The sequence below is a fragment of the Polypterus senegalus genome, chromosome 2 (genome assembly GCF_016835505.1).
Source record: "Polypterus senegalus isolate Bchr_013 chromosome 2, ASM1683550v1, whole genome shotgun sequence".
NCBI lineage: Eukaryota > Metazoa > Chordata > Cladistia > Polypteriformes > Polypteridae > Polypterus > Polypterus senegalus.
Window position 1 is genome coordinate 162,378,536 of NC_053155.1, and position 27,439 is coordinate 162,405,974.

Below are 27,439 nucleotides of genomic sequence, written 5' to 3' on the forward strand. Positions count from 1 at the left end.
CTTAAGAATGAAATTGGCCTGTTATTCTGGGAAGAATATAATTAGAAATAGTTATTGAATTTGAGTATAGTTATGTATAAATGCCTTCTACTATTAATTGAAATGAATGTACCCTTACATTAAATGCTACAGTAGTGTAATTAAGCCATCCTCATAATCTGATATTAAACTATATCTTTGTGTAATGTTTTAAGCTTTTAATTTACAGTCTTGTGTGTATTGATGGAATGGCCAATAATCTATTGAGGATTAGTTAGGCAGACAAAAATGTAGATTTGCAATCCATAGTATTCTTCTATATTTGAACTCCACAGCCTTATTACTAATGCCTTAGTCTCTGTCAGTCACAAACTTACTCCGACAGCAAATGAAATAGAAATGACAATTTAACTAAAAGCCCTGTGGCTGAAACGAAAAGCAGCAGCCTTGGTACTGGACCTCGGTGGGGGTTGATACATTGTATGCTGCTGGTGTCCTTAATAACAATAATGGCTGCAAGCTACTAAGAGCAAATGTGTTATTTTCAAACAATATTGATTTCCGCAGTTGCAAGGCAGAATTGAATTTTTATTGCATCATGGCACAATATGATGTAACATTCACAGATTGCTTTTTTGAAGGTGGAGATGGAGTAATGTTCCATTACATGTTGTACTCGTGCACATCCTACCTCTTTTGTTTTCTTATTCTTACTTTGTGAATTGGGTCACAAAGCCTAAGGTGGTGAGTTGTCTGACTGATCCATCTACCATGTTGCCTGGAGTCCTATAAACGTATGTTAATTCCAAAAGCTCAAAATTTTCTCAACAATTAAATGCTTCGTGAAAGTGCATGCTAGAGCCCCAAAGTCTTTATTAATCCTTCCTTTTATTAATTATTCTGTTTTCTTATTCTAGAACAAGATATATTATAATATTTTTTTAGGACTACAAGTTTTAAAAGAGCCTTCTTTTTTCCTTTTTGCCACTACATACACTCGCCTAAAGGATTATTAAGAACACCATACTAATATGGTGTTTGACCCCCTTTCGCCTTCAGAACTGCCTTAATTCTACGTGGCATTGATTCAACAAGGTGCTGAAAGCATTCTTTAGAAATGTTGGCCCATATTGATAGGATAGCATCTTGCAGTTGATGGAGATTTGTGGGATGCACATGCAGGGCACGAAGCTCCCGTTCCACCACATCCCAAAGATGCTCTATTAGGTTGAGATCTGGTGACTGTGGGGGCCATTTTAGTACAGTGAACTCATTGTCATGTTCAAGAAACCAATTTGAAATGATTCGAGCTTTGTGACATGGTGCATTATCCTGCTGGAAGAAGCCATTAAAGAAATGGGTACATGGTGGTCATGAAGGGATGGACTTGGTCAGAAACAATGCTCAGGTAGCCCGTGGCATTTAAAAGATGCCCAATTGGCACTAAGGGGCCTAAAGTGTGCCAAGAAAACATCCCCCACACCATTACACCACCACCACCACCAGCCTGCACAGTGGTAAGAAGGCATGATGGATCCATGTTCTCATTCTGTTTACGCCAAATTTTGACTCTACCATTTGAATGTCTCAACAGAAATCGAGACTCATCAGACCAGGCAACATTTTTCCAGTCTTCAACTGTCCAATTTTGGTGAGCTTGTGCAAATTGTAGCCTCTTTTTCCTATTTGTAGTGGAGATGAGTGGTACCCGGTGGGGTCTTCTGCTGTTGTAGCCCATCCACCTCAAGGTTGTGTGTGTTGTGGCTTCAGAAATGCTTTGCTGCATACCTCGGTTGTAGCGAGTGGTTATTTCAGTCAAAGTTGCTCTTCTATCAGCTTGAATCAGTCGGCCCATTCTCCTCTGACCTCTAGCATCAACAAGGCATTTTCGCCCAAAGGACTGCCGCATACTGGATGGTTTTCACTTTTCACACCATTCTTTGTAAACCCTAGAAATGGTTGTGCGTGAAAATCCCAGTAACTGAGCAGATTGTGAAATAGTGAGACCGGCCTGTCTGGCACCAACAACCATGCCACACTCAAAATTGCTTAAATCACCTTTCTTTCCCATTCTGACATTCAGTTTGGAGTTCAGGAGATTGTCTTGACCAGGACCACACCCCTAAATGCATAGAAGCAACTGCCATGTGATTGGTTGATTAGATAATTGCATTAATGAGAAATTGAACAGGTGTTCCTAATAATCCTTTAGGTGAGTGTATGCTTGGGCTTATTTTGATTAACATGCCCAAATCCACTCTGAAGTATGGCACATTTATTATAGAATTTCATATTTTAAGATTTGATTATAGTCCCTTTAATTTAATACTTTAATACTTTTGTGTTCTTTTTGAACTAGTTTTGTAGTGTACTAATTCCCTTCAAAATATTAAATACTTCAGTCATGTCACCTCTTAGTCTCCTTTTGTTTAAACTAAAATTGCTCAGGTCTTTTAGTCTTTCCTCGTAGTTCATATCCTGCAGTCCTAACGCCTAACCCTAGTCGCTTTTCTCTGGACTTTGTCTAGCATTTTGATGTCTTTATTTTGTAATCTAGAGACGAAAACTTCACACAGTGCTCCATGTGAGGCCTCTATAGTGTATTGTTGGCTTGAACATACCCTCCTTTATCTTGTGCTCTACACATTGTGTTATATAGCTTAACATTCTGCTAGTCGCATTTATAGATTCTGGATACGGCCTGAAAGTTGATAATGACAAATCCACTGACTCCTAGATCCTTCTGATAATGGGTACTTTCAAGTTTAAGGTTTGACTTTGTGTATTCAAATCTAACATTTTTGCTTACTGTGTGTAATAATTTACATTTACTTTCATTAAATTTCATCAAACACAAATCTGCCAAAGCCTGTATGCTGTCCCAGTCCCTCTGTAATGATTCTATGGATTCTAGATTATCTGACATGTGCCATGCTACTTCAGTACGTGAATGACTTTAGCTGCAGGTGGAATCTCCTGTCGCACTTCATGCAAATGTAGTTATGGTTCTGCCTTTGTCTAGAAACAGTTTCATAAGCTTTATGAACTTAGTCTCATAAAGTCTTTCTCCTGTGGGATGACTGGGATCTTTTCATGAATAAGTAATGGTCTTGCACATGTACTTTGTCAGCGTGCCCATGTTAATCAAACACAGGAAGTTCTGAAGTCTACTTGTGCCTTTACACTGTAGGAAGATAAGTAAATAAATCCAGATAAATCGGTAAATAATATTCGATCATGTATTATAAATAAATACCAACACAAAAATAATCACAAACGGGACTTTGCATGATACTTTGATGAGCTCTGTAAGCCCTGCTGTTTCGTTGAAGGATATGCATGTATCAGATCTAGTACAGGATGATGCCTGACCTGTTGCAGCATCCAAACGGTGCCATCTTTCGCCTTAATGCTTGGCGTAGCTGCATTGTTCTTATGTGTGAGTGGGTTTTACTTGCAAGGAGGGCTTCTGTTCTCTTGCTCTGATGTAGAATCCTCATCTGAGTTCATTTCTGTTTTAACGCGTCTTTATTTGAAAACAGCAATGTCAGATCGGGGGGAGCATGAATGCGACTGAGAGAATAAAACTGAATAAGAAAAAGTGCTAACTTTTACAAGCACCATAAATTTACACTGGCTGTTACAGATTCAAATCAAATGTATGTTTTTATTAAATAATAATAATAATAACAGAAGCTCACTACCAATTTTGGAGGACCCAGGAATTGAACAAACAACCTTTTGATCATGAGACAGTGGTTGTTACCCCTGCACCAACCAAGAGGACATATCTACTTTGTGCCCTAAGCCAACTTCTTTTTATACGGTTATATTCTTGAATAAAAGCACACTTGTTTTGTTATACCTTGTGCGAAAGTGTTCTTTTGATATTTGGACTTCAGTCTTCACACATTATACCCTTCATGTCTACATTTTGTCATTTATTAATAAAACATGAGAAACCTTTCTGTTTTAGGTATGTGCTGAACAATTTCTGCTTTGCATTTCCTGTTATCCTAAATTTACATGAATCGTTGTAGACACAGAACACACATGAAATGTATGTATTCCAAATAACGATATAACATTTACCCAATACAACTGCAGGCACCTCGCATCCATATAAACACACTTGAGCTCTGAGAATTTTGCAACTGACTTAGGCTCCCTTGGGAAGGGGGATGTGATTGAAGGCTGCTTGTGCTGATCAACACATTTGCAAAACAAAGGGCACTAATGGAGAGTTGCGAAGGAATTTTAAGGTGGCCTGGGATTACAAGTTTTTTCGTAAGCTTCAGGAATTCTTGTGTTAATCAGGTGTGCAGTGTCTTGCTTAAAATAGTGAGTACATATATAAAAATTTGGCACCTAACTTCCTTAAGCACTTGAGAATAAATATTATTTGTTCCTTGTGATTTGTTTGATTTCAGCCTCTACAATTTCCAAATATCTCAGTATCTCCTTAGTAGTTCCTGTTACTGCCTGGAAGTTATCCACTTACTTGCATGTTAAAACTCAGATGTGAGCAAATTTAGAGTATTTGCTATTTCAGCACCTGTATATTTTAATTCACCTGTACTATTCCTTAAATGTTTCATCTTCTCCTCCATCTTTTACTACTAAATACTGAAAGAATCTCTTTGTGTTATCTTTCGCCTTATCTGATATGTTCCTCTCTAAATGCCTTTTTGCTTCCCTAATATCCTTGTTAATGGTTGCCCTCATGCTCTCATATGCTCTATAGTTCACATTGGAGTTGTCAGTCTTTTACGCCTAAAATAGTTGTTTTATCCTTTGCAGCTTCTTTTTTAATCTCCTTACTTAATCATTGCAGATTTGTTTTTGTTAATTTCCTACTAATCCCAATTTTTGGTATGTACCTCTTCTGCAATATATGCAAAATATTTTTAAACCTTTTCCACTGCTTCTCAGTTGTCTCCACACTTTATTTTTATCCCAGTTTTTCAATTTTAAACTTTGCCTAATCTGTTCAAGGCTTGCCTCCCTAAAGTTAAACTTCACTCATAACAGTGACAAAACAATTACATTGACAATCCTGTTACATTATTTTTAAAATGTTTCCTTTACTTTTTCATAACTTCTTTAACACACTACTTCTCTGCTGCGAAGCACAGGTATTTTGCTAGTCGTAAACTAAATGTAAAAACATTGAATAACACTGAGAAAAACTTCAACAGAGAAAAGTAACATTGCAAGAATTCACGCTATAGCCTTATGAACCACTCGCTGTAAACACATTTTTTTTTTTTTTATGAGTTTTAAGTACAGGGATAAACATGAACATTTGAAAATAATAAACTACCGAGAAACATAACATTGCAACAGTGCACGCTATGAACCGATCGCTGTAAACACTTTTTTTTAATGAGTTTTAAGCACCTGGAAAAAATGAACATTTGAAAAAACCATAATTTAATAAACAACCAAGAAAAGTAACATTGAAATAATGCACACTATGAACCGATTGCTATAAACAGAAGTGAGGTGGAGGTTAAAATCCAATAGAAAAAAGTCTTCATTAAGTACAACAAGGTTAAAACAATACTCAAATCAATCTCTTTAAAAATCACCCCGGTGCATTCTTTAACTGCCTTCTCGGCCTTACGCTGCCAGCTCTCTCTCTCTCTCTCTCTCTCTCTCTCTCTGTGTCGTGCTCTCTCTCTCTCTCTTTTTTGCGTTCTCACTCGATGCACAGGGAATGCACAGAGAGTAACTGAACACATGCGGAAATCATCGACGCGTACAAACCAGAAGGGAAACTGGCTTGTTCGTCACCCGAGTGTGTGGTCGTGAACAGATGCAAAAGTTTGGCGAACTTTTTGGTCATAACCCGATTTGTACGTGGTCTGAGACGTTTGTGACCCGAGGTTCCACTGTAAACAATTAATGTTAGTAACATGCACCCCGGATCTTTTATTCATTACTTTTATTTATTTATATGTTCATTTTGTTTTTGCTACCTCTCTAGGGATTGCTAGTGCATATAATAATTGTGCCATTCCTGCATAGGAAGAGGGTTCCAAGGAGTGATACAGACTGACTTATCCAAGTCATTTTTTCAAAAAGTACAACATCCAACAGGATTTGCATTGCATTGGTGTCATTTTAAAATAAGACTAAAGACTTGCAGATCTTTAACGTTTTAATTTGAAGATTCATTTCATTGTGGCAGTGCTGCTGCTTCACAACAAGGACATCATAGGTTTGACTCTCAGGTCTGCCTGCATGGAGTTTGCAAAGCGCTTTGAATATTGAGAAAAGCACTATATAAATGTAAATGATTGTTATTATTACTTTGACGACTGGATCCACTCCTGCTCCTGGCAAGGAGCCTATCCACCATTCCAAGGAGGTCTTCCACCTGTGCATCCAGAAAGCAACACACTGTGAGAGACTCTGTGTCTCTGTCTCTTTGTGACATACCATTTTGAGATTAAAAAAGTAGCTCCACTTAGTTATTAACATTAACGTTCTCGTCTTTGTTTTGTTTTTACATTGCTAAGCTTTGTGTGCTGTGTGAAGATTACTCAACCAGTCTAAAATAAAGAATTCAACAAGACTACAAATTCTTGTTTCCTTTTACTGATATTGTTCTTTCAAGATAAGAAAACAATAATAAAATTTTGAAATTTCTTTTGTGGAATAATTTAACAAAAAAAAAATAAAGAATAATGTTTTAAAGTGTAAAATATCCCCTTTAAATTGAACTTGAGTTTACTGCTTATGGTTTAAAGCTGAAGTTCTCAACGTCAGTCCTGGGGACCCCCTGTGGCTACAGGTTTTTGTTCCAACCAGATACCTAATCAGTGACAACACCTTATAGCACTGATCTCATTTAATTAGCTGGTATTTTTTTCTTTTATTGGACATTCAGAAAAGCATAGCAGCATGAGTTTTACATTTATAAGACATTTATAAATATTTCTGGTTTTGCTATAGATTTAAATGCTTAACTCTGTTTTGTTGATTTCATTATACTTTGCCGTTTCTCGGTGCAGTTTTCCCCCTTCATTGTATCTTAATAATGACAACTTAAACGAGCAGAGCAGACACCCAGGCAAATAACAACTGAATAATCAAAGGCTGCAGCGACTTTAGAGTCAGACCCACTAATTAGTAAATTATGGATTAATTAAACAATTAGAACACCTAGAAAAGTAGAATGAAAATACTGTTTAAAATAAAAAAATACATTTTCCTATATAACTGCTTGGTACATTTTTAATTTTTTTTTTTTTTTTAGCAAACTTAGTTTTCTAGTTCGTATATTGTTCCTTAAACACAGCACTTGGAAAATATCAGTTCACTTAATTAGCCCAGGAGTTAGATTAAAAACAGAAGCTGGTTGGAACAAAAACCTGCAGTGACAGGGGGTCCCCAGGACTGACGTTGAGAACCCCTGGTTTAGAGTATAACACTTGTACCTGTTACATTCCATATATAGAGACTTGAGATCAAGGTCTTCTATTGTCATTCATATCAAGGGTATCAGATGCAAAACAATTCACGAGATTAAGATATCTGAAACTATGTAAATCAAATTGTTGTTGTAATTACAATTTAATAAGAAGAAAAGGTGTTTATTCTAGACTAATTAGTTCATTCATTAGCTTTTCAACTAAAGTGTGTTTCTGCTTGTTTCTCTCTATTTGTCCTGATAGGGAAATTATTCAGTAAATTGAAATTAAAGAACAGGTTAAAGCAGGGATGGCAAACTCCAGGCCTGGAGTGCCGCAATGGCTACAGGTTTTCATTCTAACCCTTTTCCTAATCAGTGACCGGTTTTCACTGCTAATTAACTTTTTCCCCATCACTTTAATAGCCCTGTTAGAAGAGTTCAGCCCTCTGAATTGATTAATTTCTTCATTAAATGACAGCCAAGCAGAAATGAGATGTGAAACAAGCTAATGGATGACCAGCTAAACTGGGGCTTCAAACTCCAACCAATTTCACTCCAATCACTTTCTTAATGAGAATCGAATTCTTGCCTTTAATTAAACCCGTTATTTAATTCCATGGCTTGTTGCTCTCATTCTGCCACAGCACATATTTCGAAAACTGTTGTTTTTCTGTTCTTTTTAAGAGCACCGTCAAAATGTTTTGGTGACCTGAGAGATCAACCTTACCAAGACCATCACCTCTCTTTAATTTCAAATATTGTGTAATGGGCACGGGGAGCTAGAGGGTATTTTTCGTACGTGGATTACTCGTTTAGCCAGATGTAATTGTTGACAATTTGGTATGATCCTGGATCTGTCAGTTTTTCTAAACTCTTGCTGGATGTGTTGTCATAGCAGCACATTCAAATCCTCAAACCTGCTTGGAGCAGGTTTGTTCCATGTAAACAAGGATTAGCTCACACGCTTAATCAGTTTATGGAATTCATTCAGTCATGGCTTCGCCGTTCATGAACGAGTGAACAATTGATATCAGTGCACAAATTTTAAGAAGAGAATTTCATATATAGAGAGGGTTTTGCGCGATCGGCAAGATCCTTTATTGCTCCCGGAGGAAATTCTTTTCAAAAGATACCGCTTTAGCTGAGGGGGAATATTGTACATCAAAGATTTATTAGCACCTTATATTCGAAGTCAAACTAGGCGAAGTTGGGCTCTCACAACCACACAGACAGTATGCATTGCTTGAGTTTTTTTGCAAGTTGCACTTTTTTTATGTACTTTAGGCGTTGCAGAAAATCTATCTAAGTGCAGTTTGCCAGGCAATTCATAAAGTCTGTTTGACTCTGAAATATTTCCTTCAGGTTTTCATAGTGTTTCCTGGACACCTGCATGTGCAGACAATAAAAGAGGTGTTTCATGCCATTGCAGGTACACAGGCAAAAACACCCACAGTTTCATAAAGAATCTCACAATCAGCCTAACATTCTCATTACTCAGGATTTCCAAATGTGATTGGGGCACATGGGACTGATCAGAGTGGAGTTTGATCAAACATTATTTGGAAAATGTACCTCTCCTCCTGATTAATAATCAGACACAGTGTCTTCATGAAATATTTGACCTTCGTCAATATCTCGTTGATCAGACACAAGTTCTAGGGATATGACATGCCTGCAACTGACCCAACGAAAAAAAATGCCCTCAGAAACAGGGCGATGGTCATTTTGTTGGAGAGCCAACTCTTGTCTGCTTGTCTGCCTTCTTATTAACTTTAAAATTAGTTTTTTATATTATATATGATTCTTGTACTTCACTTTAACCTGTTCCCGTGTTCTCCTTGTGCTCACGTTTGATCTGGAATCATAACATATTAAATAATAATTAATCTGACACACAGAAAATGAAACGCTTCATTCTGTAAGTACAATGCACACTACTTAGAATTTAATTTGTCGGCCACTTTTTGCCAGCCGTCTTTTCTGGTCTGGGCTGCTCTTGCAGTGTTACCCCTTGTGCATATTAAATCTTGAAATTCTTCATATCCTTCAAATAAAAGGTCCCGCTATGCTTGTGTGAAGAAGAGAAAAAAATGTGGCAAATTATTTTCGTCATTTTGTTATAGCCTATGAAAGACTTGCTAATCATTTTTTCTAGACTCAATATATATGGGCTTTTCAATCAGCGCGGGTGCATGCATTCGTCTCGGATGATTATATCCAGCTAGACTAATCTACTACACAGCTGCGTTTGAAAAACTTACTTATCCCGGATGAGCTTCACCGGCATTAACTCATCCAAGATGAGGCATCTGATCTCAAATGATTTAAGCGACGTACGGAAAATACCACCATGGTCATGTTGTGGCTTGTTTTGTGTCTTGTTATTGTTTGGCTGCTAATTTAAAGAAAAAGAAACAACTATGGGGCCTGAGTCAAGTTAATTAAAAGAAGTAATCAGCAGCAAAAACAGGTCATTAATTAAGAAGATGGTAAGAATGAAAACCTGCAGCCACTGCGGAACTCTAGGCTTGAAGTTCGCCACCCCTGGGTTAAAGTGATGTCTTGTAGGCATCCTGCAAGATTCTAAATTTCTTAACAGGCTGAAAAGATACGTAGATTGAATTTCCTTTTCATTAATATCCAACTTTTTAGAACATACATTTGACAAACAAGACCACACAGTCCAAGTCGGTTTGTTTAGTTGTTACAGATTTCGTGTCTAGTAGCATGTCTTATAACAGTTTTAGAAATTTCTGTAAAGGTGGTAGTAGAACATACCACAAATATTGTTGTAGTTTTAATCTGTTTTTTCTTTATTTCAGTCAGTTGCCAAGGCAAAAAAAGCAAAATAGTAGATGTGAATGACAAGGCTTTTCTTTTTCTTCTTTAGAAAGTTCTTTTCTCGTTGGGTGGTTCTTTTCTGTACTATGCTGACCGCTTCAAGATCTACAGTGCATTTTGTGCAAGTCATACCAAAGTTCCCAAGGTTCTTGTAAAAGGTATTTTTCTTCATTAACCTAGATTGTTCATTTTTAAAGTAGTATAGGACAAGTGTTTTGATATGCATATAACGCATGGATCTGGGAAGATAATTGAGCAATAAATACAGTAAGTCTATAGATTCTTTTGCCTTCATTTTCATTATTATTTGAATGGTACTTTCAGTTAATATCAGATTGTGCTGTTTAAAGCTCTAATTTTTTTGGCTACTTCATGCTACTTTTTTTCACATTTGTTTTTTTCTTTCAATTAATAGCCAGAACAGATCCAGATTTTAAGGCCTTTCTTGATGCTCAAAATCCCAAACAGCAGCATTCTGCAACACTGGAGTCTTACCTGATCAAACCTATACAACGAATACTGAAATACCCTCTTCTGCTGAAAGAATTGTATTCCTTAACAGATCCTGAAAGTGAAGAGCATTACCATCTTGATGGTAAGACAATTAAAATAACTGAGTTTACTGATAAACAGCAGTCAGATCCCTTTTTAAAAGGTAAATGCAGATGTGACTGGGCAGGAGTGCCTGCATCTTTTTTGCTGTAGATTTAACGTGCTTGTATTTTGTTCTTCTTCACTGCCATAATTTAGGATTATATGTCATTTGGGCACTCGCACTGCACATTTCTGAATATCTGATATTTTTGTAATACATTTGTTTAGGGCCATCTGTTCACATTCCATTTGTTTTTATCAAATTGGCAGACTACCTAATTTTTTTATTCTTAGATACCGAGAAAACTTGAATAATGGAGCAGTCTGTGCTTTTATTTATTTATTTATTCTTTCTTACAAACTCTCTGCAGTTTGCTGTCATCAACAGAAGGCAGGCAAACAGAGCTACTTTCCCACTGATCATACCCACCAGATATTTTTCATCTTCAGTTTTCAGTTTGTCTTTCTGTGTGTTACCATGGAAAATGTTAAAGAATGTCTAGTGTTTTTGTCCTGACAGTGCTTCAAGCAGGGAATTGTAGAGGTTAACAGCCTTTTTGTCAAGGGTTTCTGAGTTTTTTTTTTTCCAGTCATTCCTTTGCCTTTCTCAGGATTGTCAATTTATGAATGAAAAGTGGAAAAAAGATCCTAAAAAAGAAAAAAAAAAACACAATTAACTTTTTTAATTTACCTTTCCACATTTAAGAGTAATCTCCCAATTTCCTAAAGTATATTTGATAGTACAGCTTTTTAGTCTTGGTTTTAACCGCATTATGCTTATGTAGGCCCCTTTAGATATACTTTGCAAGAGTATTCATCGTCTGGTGTTAAGTATTTTCAATTTACAATTAGAAATTAAATTAGATTTTCATTTGAATGTTATGTAATGCGCTTAACAATACAGTCCAAATTGTTGAAGTGGAATGAAATAAAATGCCATGTATGTATGCATTTTTGTGTGTGTTTGTGTATGTATGTGTTTATGTATAATTTAATAAATATATTGTCATGCCTGGGTCACAGAATTGCACAGAAACACAGAAGATTATAGAGACAGGAACTTTATTCAAACACTTCAAACAAACCTGTCTTTCAGAAGTAAAACAAGCTCAGTATACAGGTAGTTCTTAATTAAAAGAATAGACAAACACAGTGGTGTACAACGGGAGCGGGACCCCCAACAGTACCAGAGGATGTCTGGGGGAGTAGAGAGAAACAAAGCAATCAGCCAAAAAGGACAGGTGCTGTTCAGGCTTTTAAGTGTGCGAAGTGCCACACGAGAAGCATATCACGCCACAGAGCAGCCACAAGTAAGCCCAGCAAGTAAGGGAGCGATGTGAAGGTAGTCTATCAGTGTTTAAGAGGGGTTTTTTGAGGAGTGACTGTGTCTTCTAGGGGTTTGTTCATTCCCCCATGCTCACAATAAATAAATATATTTTAATACACGGCTTCTCAGCTGTTTTATTGTTTGTTTATTACAATTATAGTTATTGTATAGGTATTTTACACTTACTTTACATTGCTCAGGTACCCATTTCCTTTATCATTCCAACCCCCATTACCATGTCTATCAAGATGATCACTATCGATCAAAGAACTGTCACTTACCGAGTGGTTTCCATGCCCGGAGATACAACCTACCTTTTCTATTCTCTTTGTTACATATTGCACGGCCATATCAGGCTCACTCTTGATATCCGGAGGAACATTGTGTCTTATGTATTGAATGACTGGGACAGGTTCAAGGTGTGGACTGATGACGGTACAGGAGATAATTATACTACACAGGAGCACTATAAGAGTGAAATGCTTAAGCCCTTCACCTATGGTTCTGCATGTGAGTTGTTGGCTGCCGCTGAATTGTTCGGTTGTCGCTTTCAAGTGTACCGAAATGGCCAAATTTTACACCTTTCGACAACCGCCAATGCCTCTTAAACATCTTAGATTCACAGGTGACGATTTCAGTAGTGGAGACTTTGATGTTTATGAATGTTTAAACTCTCAAAAGCTGAATGTGATTTTATTGCTGAAACCGGTTGTGTGCTTACAACCCTTGACAGATGCCGAATGTCACTTCAATACAACAAATCCTGCAAATACTGTCATAATTGAAACAAACCATGAAACTCAAACCGATTATGACAGCAGCAATCCAAGCTGTGAGATTTGAGACAAGATTACTTTTCACATAGCCAACTGTAAGTTGCATGCTCAAGAGTAAGCTCAGCGCACAGCTTGGTCATGTTACAACCGGAGGGCCGAACTGACAACATGGTATACAAAGAGATCCTTAACAAATAATTATTGGCATATTTTCTCTCAGTTTAAAAAGGTTAAATTTTCTTAATAAAAATTTTAATGCAGTACTTCGCCGCTGGGAAGTGTGGGTATTTTGCTATCTATACTAATAAAAGGCAAAGCCCTCACTGACTCACTCACTCACTCATCACTAATTCTCCAACTTCCCGTGTAGGTAGAAGGCTGAAATTTGGCATGCTCATTCCTTCAAGCTTACTTACAAAAGTTGGGCAGGTTTAATTTCGAAATTCTACGTGTAATGGTCATAACTGGAACCTATTTTGTCGCCCATATACTGTAATAGACTGCTTCTCGATGGCCGTGGGAGGAGGAGTTGTGTCTTGCATCATCACACCTCCCACGTAATCGCGTGAACTGACTATGACCGCAGCACATAGAGAACAAGGCAGAGCTCCAAAGAACGCTGAAGAAAAGACGCTTTACACAATTGAGAAGGCAGAAAAAGAATATCAAGCGAGTGACGCATACAAGCATATTCATAAGTGCAGCTACTGCAGAAACAAAGCACGGTGTAAACCGGAAGTTTAAATTAAGTTTGTAGACACGCTCCTTAAATTAAGTTCATAGACAGGCTGCCGCTGGCGTTTGTCATGCCACGACTAGCACGATATTCGCGGGATACAAGTTTAATGAGAAGACGCAGGGTATAAACGAGAGTTTTGATCACTTTCTAACTAAGTTAAAATTGCTGGTGAAGGACTGTGCTTATGCACATTTCGAGAGACTGTGTTTGTGGGTGTAATTGACAGTTAAGGCAGGGGGGGAAGTTACGTCAGCATCTCCCCTCCCATTCACTTCATTTCGCTCTGAGCTCAGCTCTGCAGCAAACACGGTCTTGCGGAACCAACTTTGTGACGCTGCCACCAAATACTCACAGAAAAATCCATAAGTTAATACACACGCTGTCTCTAGGGCTTCTCCACACTCTGAATCCTCCAGGCACTACTGAGCATAATCTAATTTTGAGGGTTGGGACACCAATAATATTACTGAAAACCTTACAGCCACTGAGATTTTGTAAAGGCACAAGACCTGGTCACGTGTCTGCAAAAGAACCTAATTGAGGCAACTATTTTTACTGGCTTTTGCTCAGAGGAGAGAGTTTGTATTGATAAGTCTCAGGGACAGACCCTACAAAAGATTACATTGACAATCATGTTACGTTATTTTTAAAATGTTTCCTTTTCTTAGCACAAGCACAGCTGAGAAGCTTCGATGCATGTGCTCCATAACGCATTCAAAAAAATAACGCATTTAATCACACTTTGCATTCCAAGCAAAGAGGAACTTTTGTCAATGCATGATTTCCTGGTACATCGATTACATTGATGCACACATCAGAGCTACAAAAATGGAAGAGTCTGAAGAAAGCGCGTTGCTAGGACTGATTGGAGGCAAATTTCATTTCGAAAGACTACCCGACGGAAGCCATGATAAAAGCGTGGTATTGTGCAAACTGTGCAAAAAGGAGTTTGCATACCACCGACACACTTCAACCTTACGATACCATCTAAATGCAAAACATGTTACACCGAGCACAGAAACTATGTATGATGTTAGCACTACCAGTACGAGTTCGAGTACCAACAAAAGGTGTCGGCAGCCCAAACCTGATGAAATGACTGGCTTCAGGACCAAAATTCGTAAGTCAACATCGGTCAAACTTACAAACTCTCTAGCAAAATGGATTGCTTTGGACTATAGACCACTAACAGTGGTGGAAGATAGGGGGTTGCTACAGTTAGCATCAGGTTTTTCAACTGCCGTGCCGAAAGACACTTTCAAGTAAAATTCAACAGCTTTATGACACTGAAAAGCAAGCACATTTAGATGCATTACAGAAAGCGGACTTTGCATCTCTTACTGGGGCTCATTGGACTTCCGTGACCGTTAGTAATTTTAATTACATCTAATTATAGAATGTTCAATGATCACACTGTTTTAGCCTAATATACTAAATAATTTTGGCTAAGGTTTAAAGGTGAAGCTGGTCAAATTACCTTTTATGTTTCTGCCTTATTTTTTTAAGAAAAAAAACTGCACTTTATGTTGAAATTTTTGTTATTATTTAAAGACTATGCCATTCTGAACATGTACTTAAAGTACTTAGAATACCACTTTATTTTTAAGTCTGCCCAATTTTAGCCAGGGATGATATTTTTGTTTCTGTTTTCAACTGAAATGCAGTTTAAATGCATTTTTTTTCATAAATTAAAAGACCTTGAGTTTACAATATTCATGTCCATGTCTATTATTTGATTCTGTCGCCCACTAAAACCCTTTTAAATTAAAAAAAACATTTGAGCTTTGGGACAAATTTTCTTGTGTGATTACATGCGATTAATCAAATATAATTAATTACAAACCCTATAATTAATTAAATTAATTTTTTTGAGTCTCACCTTTAATATATATATATGTAGATGTGTGTGTATATATATATATATATTATATATATATATATATATGTAGATATGTATGTAGATATGTATAGGTTGATATTTCATGTCTAGAGGGCTCTAATAATGTTAACAGTGTGGAAGAGTTTATAAGGGCTTAAAATATATATAACTAACCATATAACATATGGTTTCTACTTCGCAGATTTTCATCTATTGCGGGGGCTTCTGGAACGCAATCTCCGCGATCAAGGAGGCATTACTGTGTATATACAGTGGTGTGAAAAACTATTTGCCCCCTTCCTGATTTCTTATTCTTTTGCATGTTTGTCGCACAAAATGTTTCTGATCATCAAACACATTTAACCATTAGTCAAATATAACACAAGTAAACACAAAATGCAGTTTTTAAATGATGGTTTTTATTATTTAGGAGAAAAAATCCAAACCTACATGGCCCTGTGTGAAAAAGTAATTGCCCCTTGTTAAAAATAACCTAACTGTGGTGTATCACACCTGAGTTCAATTTCCGTAGCAACCCCCAGGCCTGATTACTGCCACATCTGTTTCAATCAAGAAATGACTTAAATAGGAGCTGCCTGACACAGAGAAGTAGACCAAAAGCACCTCAAAAGCTAGACATGCCAAGATCCAAAGAAATTCAGGAACAAATGAGAACAGAAGTAATTGAGATCTATCAGTCTGGTAAAGGTTATAAAGCCATTTCTAAAGCTTTGGGACTCCATTGAACCACAGTTAGAGCCATTATCCACAAATGGCAAAAACATGGAACAGTGGTGAACCTTCCCAGGAGTGGCCGGCCGACCAAAATTACCCCAAGAGCGCAAAGATGACTCATCCGAGAGGTCACAAAAGACCCCAGGACAACGTCTAAAGAACTGCAGGCCTCACTTGCCTCAATTAAGGTCCGTGTTCACGACTCCACCATAAGAAAGAGACTGGGCAAAAACGGCCTGCATGGCAGATTTCCAAGACGCAAACCACTGTTAAGCAAAAAGAACATTAGGGCTCGTCTCAATTTTGCTAAGAAACATCTCAATAATTGCAAAGACTTTTGGGAAAATACCTTGTGGATTGATGAGACAAAAGTTGAACTTTTTGGAAGGCAAATGTCCCGTTACATCTGGCGTAAAAGGAACACAGCATTTCAGAAAAAGAACATCATACCAACAGTAAAATATGGTGGTGGTAGTGTGATGGTCTGGGGTTGTTTTGCTGCTTCAGGACCTGGAAGGATTGCTGTGATAGATGGAACCATGAATTCTACTGTCTACCAAAAAATCCTGAAGGACAATGTCTGGCCATCTGTTCGTCAACTCAAGCTGAAGCGATCTTGGGTGCTGCAACAGGACAATGACCCAAAACACACCAGCAAATCCACCTATGAATGGCTGAAGAAAAACAAAATGAAGACTTTGTAGTGGCCTAGTCAAAGTCCTGACCTGAATCCAATTGAGATGCTATGACATGACCTTAAAAAGGCGATTCATGCTAGAAAACCCTCAAATAAAGCTGAATTACAACAATTCTGCAAAGATGAGTGGGCCAAAATTCCTCCAGAGCGCTGTAAAAGACTCATTGCAAGTTATCGCAATCGCTTGATTGCAGTTATTGCTGCTAAGGGTGGCCCAACAAGTTATTAGGTTCAGGGGGCAATTACTTTTTCACACAGGGCCATGGATTTTTTTTCTCCCTAAATAATAAAAACCATCATTTAAAAACTGCATTTTGTGTTTACTTGTGTTATATTTGACTAATGGTTAAATGTGTTTGATCAGAAACATTTTGTGTAACAAACATGCAAAAGGAATAAATCAGGAAGGGGGCAAATAGTTTTTCACACCACTGTATGTGTGTATGTATATGTATATATATATATATATATATATATATATATATATATATATATATGCCAGCAACACTCATCATAATGACAAAACAATTACATTGTTAATTATGTTACATTATTATTAAAATGTTTCCTTTTCTTTTTCATTACTTCTTTAACACACTACTTCTCCGCTACGAGGCCCGGGTATTTTGCTAGTACAGTATATATTTGCACTATTGTATTGAGGATTACTTGTGCTCTGTTCTATGTATTGTATTTATCCCCTTTTTTTTGACGTCCATTGCACGCCCAACCTACCTGGAAAGGTGTCTCTCTTTGAACTGTCTTCCCCAAGGTTTCTTCCATTTTTTTTTCCCCCTACAACCATTTTTTGGGAGTTTTTCATTGTCTTAGAGAGTTATGGCTGGGAGGCTGTCAAAAGACAGGGTCTGTTAAAGCCCATTGTGGAACTTTTTGTGTGATTTTGGGCTATATAGAAATGTATTGTGTATAACATCTGTAAACAAGTTTTTCTGAATAGTGGAATACGAATTAAAATCATCGAACATTCCCATCAGTATGTTTCACTATGATCGAACATCATAGTGCACATGCACTCTGTCACAGAGAGCTGTGAAAGTATAACCAATAATCGGCGGCAAATAAAGAAAAAGCAAACCATTAATGATGCTGGTATCCAGACTCTCCCACATCCACCCCCATAAGAACACACACATCCGTAGTAACACACACTCATTCTGTTCTGCACCTCAGTTTTATATTTGCATATGAAGAGGCTGGCTTCTGACTTAGTAAGGCACAGTTTATCCAGTTGAGCTAATAGTGAACCCCCTGCTATCCAGGTTAGCAAGTGGACTTTTGATTCTACTGCAAATGGCGAGGGTATCCCTTTGCTCAGTTTCTCTATCTTTGCTATCGCCTAACTAAACTCAAATAGGATACTTTAGACTTGCTTTGTAGGCAATCTTTTCTTAATAATCCAATTGAGTGTTGTTAAACTGTGCCCTTGGTTTTCAACATGTAATTGTCTTTAGTGATACATCAATAATTTCTTACACTGTTTCTGTTGCTGATTATATGTTTTATGTAGCACAATCTGTTTTATAACCGTATTTTACCCTAAAATATTGTAATCACTACATATAGCACAGTAGTGAAGCTGATATTGCCAAAGACTGTTTTGGATTCATAATTGCAGTACTGCATGTTAGAAAAATTTACAGAATTCAAATATTTCAAAAATCAGTTGTAATTTATTTAATTCTGAATTCATGCATGTTTTTCAGTCCAAAATGGAACAGCTTGAATTTAGCTTTATACTTGACCCATATTCCCTTATAGCCAAACCATGGATGAGCATATTTCCAATATACATTTTTCCCTTCATCTCCCTCTCATTCTTGCACTACTTCTAGTTCTTTCAATGTCCAGTTACTTGCATTGTTGCAAAGTACAAGGAAGTCCAACAGCTGTCACCCTTTTAACACTGGACTCAGTCTCTGACTGGTGCTTAAATGAATAAATATTTGACTACTAGCTGACGCCCGCCGTAGCACACAGCGGTGTAAGAATAGGAACGGAAAACAGTGAGAAAGGAATTCAGAAATCAAGAAGAAATAGATTTTGATCTAATCTGAGATAGTTGAGACGCGCGCCCTCTGTTTTAACATACACATCTACGACGTACTGTTGGAATAGTTCGCTGCTGGAGTGCAAAATACTAAATGTATTCCTCATAGCTGATCTGTATGCGTAAAATTGGCATTGAGTAAGCCTTATTCGCTTGCCGGTTCTTTTATCGGGAACATGTCGTAAATTTTGTTGTGCCACCCAATGTCTCCGTAAGGGAATAAAAGTGGGTAAACCATAGGATTGCAATTCATATTGAGCATGGAAGTCTGTTTACAGGAGTTGCCTATGGGATAGATGCAAATGTCTCTTTCGGCAGGTGGTTCGCCATCTTCTCTGATGAAAATCGCTGCAACATTGGTGTGACATGTCAGGGCATTGTATCTTTGTAAATCCTGCCTAGGGTTTTCCTCGAAAAGCATTCATACAGATGTTGTTGGATTGGACTGAGCGATTTCATGCATGTGTTTGTATGATTTAGCGAAGGGCTTGATGGTTATGAGCATGGAATCTAGCTGGAAAAGTAAATTTTCGCTACATAAAGAGTTTGCTTTATTTATTTATTTATTTATTTATTTTTTTTTTTTATTCATTTTATTACAATCCATACATAGCAATCAAGTTTTTACAAAAAAGAATTATGTTAAGAACAGATCGATCCCCACCCCTGAGAGAGAGAGAGCAAGCCAAACGGTGTAAAATTTAAGGCTTGTAAAAATACCTAAATTAATAAATTCTCTGTGCTTTATAAACTTATTTTAAAATATTACTGATTAGATCCTGCCATGTTTTGAAAAAAGTCTGTACGGATCCTCTAACTGAGTATTTGATTTTTTCCAATTTCAAATAGTATAACACCTCAGTTTCCCACTGACTTAAAAGAGGAGAGTTTGGGTTCTTCCAGTTTATCAGAATAAGTCTGCGTGCCAACAGTGTAGTGAATGCAATCACAATTTGTTTGTCCTTGTTTGCTTTTTTTTTGTAAGCGTACTTCAGAAGCTTGCCGAGAAATGCAGTGTGGGCAGGACCTGTTTCGAAGAGGAGCCGCTGGCAGCATGGGAAAGGGTTTGGAAGAGGACAAATAGGAATCGAGAAATGCTGTGTTGGCTGTGTGTGGATGGGACCGGTTTTGAGGTGGAAGCAGGACGAACCAGAAAAGAAATATATATAAGAGATGGCCACCTCAATGTCTGTGTGGTCGAAGAGTGGGTCGAGTTCATTATTACAAATCCCAGGGCTTTCCACAAAAATGCATTTAACTTAATTATTTATGCCTAGAGTCTTATGTATAGTTTTTATAAACTCATGACCTATAATTTTATGTATGTTTATAATTTAGCTGACATTGCCTTTGTTTAAATGGTATTTTTGTTTTGCATATGTTGTAATAGTTCATTAATGTTATTCTAGAGTAATATCTCAAATACAGCTGTGTGAAAATGATGTGGCTTTTATGTCTTCTTGGTATCCATTATTACCTGAAAAAAATCAAACACATTCATCATATTGAGCTGTTCTTTAAAAACAAAATTATTTTTATGATTGCAGCTAGGCAGTTTTTAGTTTCTTTTTTACCTGTGTGAATACATTATGAACTAAAAAATGACATTGCAAGACAGAATTTATGACAGGACTTAAGTCAGTACTGCAGAACAACCCACGGTTAAATTATAAATTAGAAAAGTAGTAAGAAATATAGTCCCAGACGGGTATCTATATTCGTGATCCCCAGAGATCAATGTTTGACCTCCAGCTATGTAGGAGAAGATATACTAATATCTAAAAGCCCTGTGCCAGCTGGAAAGATATATATGGTGCTGTTGCTTCTATTTTGAGAGAACCTTATCTAGGCCAGCACATCACAATGGAAACTAAGAAGGATGAAAACCTAAGTATGCCACATTTAATTCCTTGTGTTACCAGCTCAAATTAGATTTCTTGTACCCTGCCAAAGTCCAGGTAAAATTAAAGAGTGGAGGCCATTTAAAGCACAGCTGATGGCTTAATGTTGGGACAACGAGCTTGAGTTTATGGGTGTTGTGGTCCCTTATTGGGAAAAGTGCAGTTATTGTACTGCTAGCATCACAATATGAATTCTTCTTCTTTCGACTACTCCCGTTAGCTGTTGCCACAGTTGATCATCTTTTTTCATATCTTCCTGTCCTCTGCATCTTGCTCTGTTACACCTGCCACCTGCATGTCCTCTCTCACCACATCCACAAACCTTCTCTTAGGCTTTCCTCTTACCTGGCAGCTCAATCCTTAGCATCCTTTTCCTAATATGCCCAGCATCTGTCCTCCGCACATGTCCAAACCAACACAATCTTGCCTCTCTGACTTTGTCTCCAAACTGTCCATCCTGAGCTGACACTCTAATGCACTTGCTCCTAATCCTATCCATCCTCGTCACACCCAGTGGAAATCTTAGCATCTTTAACTTTGTTACCTCCAGCTCTGTCTCCTGTTTTTTAGTCAGTGCCACCGTCTCCAACCCATCTAACATTGCTGATCTCACTACCATTCTGTAGACCTTCCCTTTCACTCTTGCTGATACCTGTCTGTCACAAATTACTCCTGACACTTTTCTCTAACCATTCCACCCTGCCTGCACTCTTTTTTTTCACCTCTCTTCCATGATCTCCATTTCTCTGTACTGTTGATCCCAAGCATTTAAACTCATCCACCTTTGCCAACTCTACTCCCTGCATCCTCACCATTCCACTGACCTACCTCTCATTTACACACATGTAGTCTGTCTTGTTCCTACTGACCTTCATTCCTCTCCTCTCTAGAACGTATCCTCAACCTGCTCTCGCTACAGATCACAATGTTATCAGCAAACATCATAGTCCACGGGGACTCCTGTCTAATCTTGCCTGTCAACCTGTCCATCACCATTGCAAATAAGGGCTCAGAGCCGATCCCTGATGTAATCCCCCCTCCACGTTGATTGCATTTGTCACTCCTGCTGCAGGCCACTGTCACACTTCCCTTGTAGATATACTGAAAAACTCATATATCCTTCTGCCACTTCTGACTTCCGAATGCAGTACCACAACTCCTCTCAGGGCACCTCTCTGAGATCTCTATACTACATCAAAATCCTCTGAGCAAACATTGCATCTGTGGTTCTCTTTCCTGGTATGAAACCATACTGCTGCTCACTAATCATCACCTCTCTTCATAACCTAGCTTCCACTACTCTTTCCCATAACTTTATGCCGTAGCTAATCAATTTTATCCCCCTGTAGTCAACTACAACTCTGCACATCCCCCTTATTCTTAAAAATCAGTACCAGTGCAGTTCTTCTCCACTCCTTAGACATCCTATCACTTTCCAAGATTCCATTAAACTGGTTAAAAACTACACTACCAGCTCTCAAAAACACCTCCATGCTCCCACAGATATGTCAACTGGACTGATGGCCTTTCCATTCTTCATTCTCTTCATAGCTGCCCTTAATTCTTCCTCGTTAATCCATTGCACTTCCTGATTCACTATCGCCACATCATCCAACCTTTTCTCTCTCTCTTTCTCTCTCTCATTCTCTTCATTCATAAGCCTCTCAAAGTACTCTTTCCATCTGCTCAACACACCCTCCTCTCTTGTATGTTTCCATCTTTATCCATTATTACTGTAACTTGCTGCACATCTTTCCCAGCTTGGTCCCTCTATCTAGCCAATCGGTATAGGTCTTGTTTTCCCTCCTTAGTGTCCAGACTGTCATACAACTCATCATACTCCCTTTCTTTAATCTTCACACTACTCTCTTCACTTTATGCCTTATTTCTTTGTACTCTTGCTGTCACCCTTACTACTTCTACTGTAATTGCCCAGCTGACTGGTAACTCTTCACTGCCACCCAGTGCCTGTCTTACCTCCTCCCTGAACTCAACTTTGCAGTCTTCCTTTTTCAACGTCCACCATTTGATCCTTGGCTCTGTCATCATTATCCTTCTCTTCTTAGTCTCCATCGTCATCCTACAGACCACAATCCTATGCTGCCTAACTACAATTTCCCCTGCCACCATTTTGCAGTCTTTAGTCTCTTTCAGTTTGACCCTCCTGCATAGGATATAATCTACCTGTGTGTATTTTCCTCCACTGTTGTATATCATATGTTCCTTCCTCTACTTAAAATACGTATTCACCACAGCCATGTCCATCCTTTTCACAAAATCCACTATCATCTGACCTTCATTCCTCTCCTTGACACCATACCTCCTCATCATCTCCTCTGTTCCCTTCACCAACATTTCCATTGAAATCTGCTACAATCACCATTCTGTGTTCCTTGGGTACACTGCCCATCACTTCATCCAACTTATTCCAGGAATCTTCTTTCTCATCCATCGCACACGCACTAACAACATTCATCATCACACGTTCAATTTCCAGTTTCACAATTCTCACTCTGTTTGACAATAGGAATAGCAATTGGGGAAATGAATAGGCTCTCATATTAAAAAAACTTCACTCAAGATGTGATTACTGAAAATGGCAAGCTGTTTTTGATATTAATTCATTTGAAGCAATGCAAGATAAACATGAAACAAACTTTTTGTAGCAAAAAAGGACATCCTATTTAGTTTACTTGCAAAAGTATGAAAAGCAGATTATCTTAATATCCATAACATGCTTTTTAAATTGGGATAGTATAGAAAAAGTAAGGCATGTTCTCACTGTATAGTATACAGAAGACATAAATCACATATTTAGTTCAAGCAAAACTAACTTTATTCACATGTCTTCCAAATACTGCAGTTAATTAAAATGCAGCTACAGGGATCTTTACCAGGGCTGGAAAATCTGAAAATATAGCATATTTTCTGGATATAATCTTTGTTAGCTGGAACTTATGCTAAATATCTTTTGAACAAAGATATTTATTTTTGTGTTATTGTGTGTTTAATGTGATGTTTTTGTGTTTGCCAATATTGTATAATTGAAATATTTATAAAGCTCCTAAGCCTGCACTGTTGAATAGTATTACATGAATGAAATGGATTGAATGTTGAGTATTTAAATGTAGCTATACTTTTTGCTAAGACAAAGATGAGTTTTTATAAAATCAAGCTTGGTGGCTTTCAGAGCACAGCATGCTTTTACAAAGTTAGAGATGTGCTTAACAGAAAAGCAACAAGTTATGATGCATGAATCTTTTTCTGAATTATGACCTTCAGAAAATCCTTTTTTGCACTCGGCAATTTCTCTAATCTACTTTGCAGTGAAAGCGGCACAACAGCGTCTTTAGGATTAGTGCAATTTTCTTAAACTTTGACTGTTCAGAGTTTACCATATTGGCATTTTACCTTTTAATGTACACTGCAAAGAAAATAGAGTTGGGGTTTAGCATTACTGGCCTATCCATTCTTTATACCACTTAGGTGGTGGTAACATAGAAGACTATACAGTATTTGGTGTGATGTATGGTTGCTTCTGTAGGAAAAGTGCCTGCAATTTCCTTTTGACATTTCAACTCCTTAGTCCGACAATGAAGGCTGCAACTGCCTTTCGTCTGCTTCCAGTTTTAACGTCTTCATGGGCTATAACATTCCTTATTATGTTCTCGGTTAGCATTTTGATGGACTGTGCCATGCAGTTCGCAGTGAGTAGCTTAAACTGGACATACCTCTCATTGCAAATTAGGTTTCCAACAGAACATGACAGTCTGTCATTGTGCTGCAGTCCATCTCTCATGAGAATGCAAGCTTTTTGAAAACTCTTGTGTTTCTGTCCACTTTATTAGCGATAGTAGCCTTGAAAAACTCCAGAGGCGCAGCCTTTTGCTGCTCCTCACGTGGAAATTAGGGCTCTTGTTGCATCATTTGTGGCCCCCACTCCTTATTTTCTCATAATTGTCATCTGTGAGGAACATAACTTTCCCTTTTTTCCTGCACAATCTAGTTACACATGACAAATGCTTTTTTCTGTCCCTTTCCTCTAGAAATATGGTGTGGTATATTCACTTTTGCTTTTAAAAGAGTACTTCTAAAAACAATGGAGTTATCCCAGATGCTGCTATTGCAAGTGTTAGTGTAGATGCTGTTGCATTCCTCTACTTAGCACTTAAACTGAACATAGCAACATGTGTAAGTTGTCTCTTTAATCTAGCATAAAGGTCTCACATTCACTTTAGGTTAAGTTTTTATGTCTTTTTTTAAGGTTTATAAAATAGGGTTACTTTATTATCTAAAGGGAGAATTAATTTTGATACATCACACTTTATTACACTTGCAAAACAGCAAATAAATATTCCATCCATCCATACTTCAATTAAGGGAATCAAAACATCAGTTCATAATCATACTAGTCATGATAGGATTTTTTTTTCCTTTTAGCATTACTTAATTACGCTGTATTAAAGAGGGCGGATTTGTTTTATCATACTGTATTTGTACTCTCTGGTCGATAATTCAAACTTTCTCACAAAATGTGTTTTTTTTTTTTGTTCTTTCATTAGCAATTGGTGATTATTCAAAATAATCAAAAACCTGACAGTGATCAATCACTTTTTTAATAGCAACCAAGTGTCTTAAAAACTCAATAATAATCCTTTAAGTATAAGATTGCACACAAGATTGCAGTACCCATCCATTTATTTTTAAACTCTGGGTCTGCATATACAACATGCTCCAAATGATTACTGAGTGGTCTTTATAACACACTCACTGTTACAGGCATTGGATATCTCTTGATAACCCACCCATGCTCTTTTTCTGTCATGTTAAAGTCCATACAGAATAAAAAAATAACCAATATAATTTGTACTTTATAATTGTACCATAATTGGTGTTACTGGTAGAATGCACAGCTTGTGCAGAGAATGTTTGAAGTGAAAATTGAAAGATAGTTATAGAAATATAAGATTTTAAAGATTCATTCAAATATCAATTGCATACAAACAATTGCAGCAGGATTTGGGCATAATGTGCTAAAGAATTGCATATGCGAGTACTATATTATAGTCATTATCGGGCCGTTATTGTTCTTACTGAACCTGCTTAATTTAGTTTAGGCTGGAGTTGGTAAGGGCTCATCCCAGCAACACTGGGCACAAAGTGTGAACCAGCCCTGGACTTAAGGGTTCCAGTCCATCAAAAGGCATTTTTAAGCATATACCAGCACTCGCTCATATGCAGACAATTTACAGTCAGCAGGTGGATTACTTCATTCCACGATTTGCTTTCCAAAAAATGTCACATGCCAAAATTCTTTTGATAAATTTCTTGTTGTGTGACTTTTGACTTGGCAGAGCTATGTCTAAACTGGCATAATAGGTACAGTGCATTCAGCTTGCATACTGATCAAAAGATGTAAAAGATTTTCTTTTCACAACTTTGAGTCTTTATCTGTATCTTCTAAGTCATTAACCCATTAAATACATCACCAATCAACAGACACAATGTTTATTGTTGCTGGGTTAAAGGTCTGTGGATGATTCTATAAGTAATTGTAGAATACAAAAAGGCAACTGTCCCTTTTATGTATTTCTATCTGTAACCTAGTGCAACTGCAAAAATAACTGCTGTTACATACACGCTGCTTCAAGCAGTCCCCACATAATTGCGGAGCTAACCTTCCTTTCTCTGCTAGACTGACTAATCCCAGTATATTCTTTTCATTTCATAAGAATCTGATGTTCTTTGTTTCCTGTTTCATCCAGTCCAACACAAAAATCAGTATTAAGGGGTCTTTTTTCATTGTACCAATGTGCATTTTCACTGAGGAAGAATAGATTCTGAAGAAGTCAGTCTTCTGTCAAGCATGCTTCTGGGTCAGAAACATTAAAACTGTTTTATTTTTGTAAAATGTACAAGGGAGGATCATGCTGAGAAAAAAAATTCAGGCTTTCTGCCCATCTCAGTCCTCCCATCTGATTCTTTGTTCAATAGCGAACTTTCAGCCCAAAGTCTAATTTCAACCCCAAAGAAGTCTATAAAATGGGTTTAAATCTGCTTACTTCCAGTCAAGCCTCACTTTCAATGGCAGGTGTTTGGCTACATGGACATCATCCTAGTGAATCAGTGTCCTTACACCTACGTAGATCTGTGTAGTTCTTTGAGGGTCCATTGCAACTCACTGGCTACAAGTTCATATTTTAAAAGATCCACATAAACCCATTAGTTCCTTTTTAAGGGCACATCTGGTTTCCCAGTAGATGCTGGTCAGGAAAATACTGGTTGCTTTTTGGTCTGTCCACAACTCAGTCTTAGCTAGGAACAATGTACTATTGCTCTTTATACAGGATTTTTTTGGCATCTTGCTTAGCATCTCTGTCTTTCTCATGGTAGACCAAAAAGCCATATACATATGGTATCAGCTGGGCTGTCTGCCCTGTAGCATACAAGAATAACATTACATGTTACTATGTAGGATACCTC

The 27,439-nt window shown here is 37.5% G+C and overlaps 1 protein-coding gene across 5 annotated transcripts in view; it reads left to right on the plus strand.

The window, feature by feature from the left end:
- Window positions 1-27,439, plus strand: part of LOC120523519 (T-lymphoma invasion and metastasis-inducing protein 1-like) — a 495,064-nt gene that overhangs the window by 410,314 nt on the left and 57,311 nt on the right. For all 5 annotated transcript variants that reach the window (XM_039744911.1, XM_039744910.1, XM_039744912.1 and 2 more), the window contains 2 exons: window positions 10,290-10,398; window positions 10,656-10,835. In XM_039744911.1, the coding sequence (XP_039600845.1) occupies window positions 10,290-10,398; window positions 10,656-10,835 (289 nt within the window). The remainder of the gene's footprint in view (window positions 1-10,289; window positions 10,399-10,655; window positions 10,836-27,439) is intronic.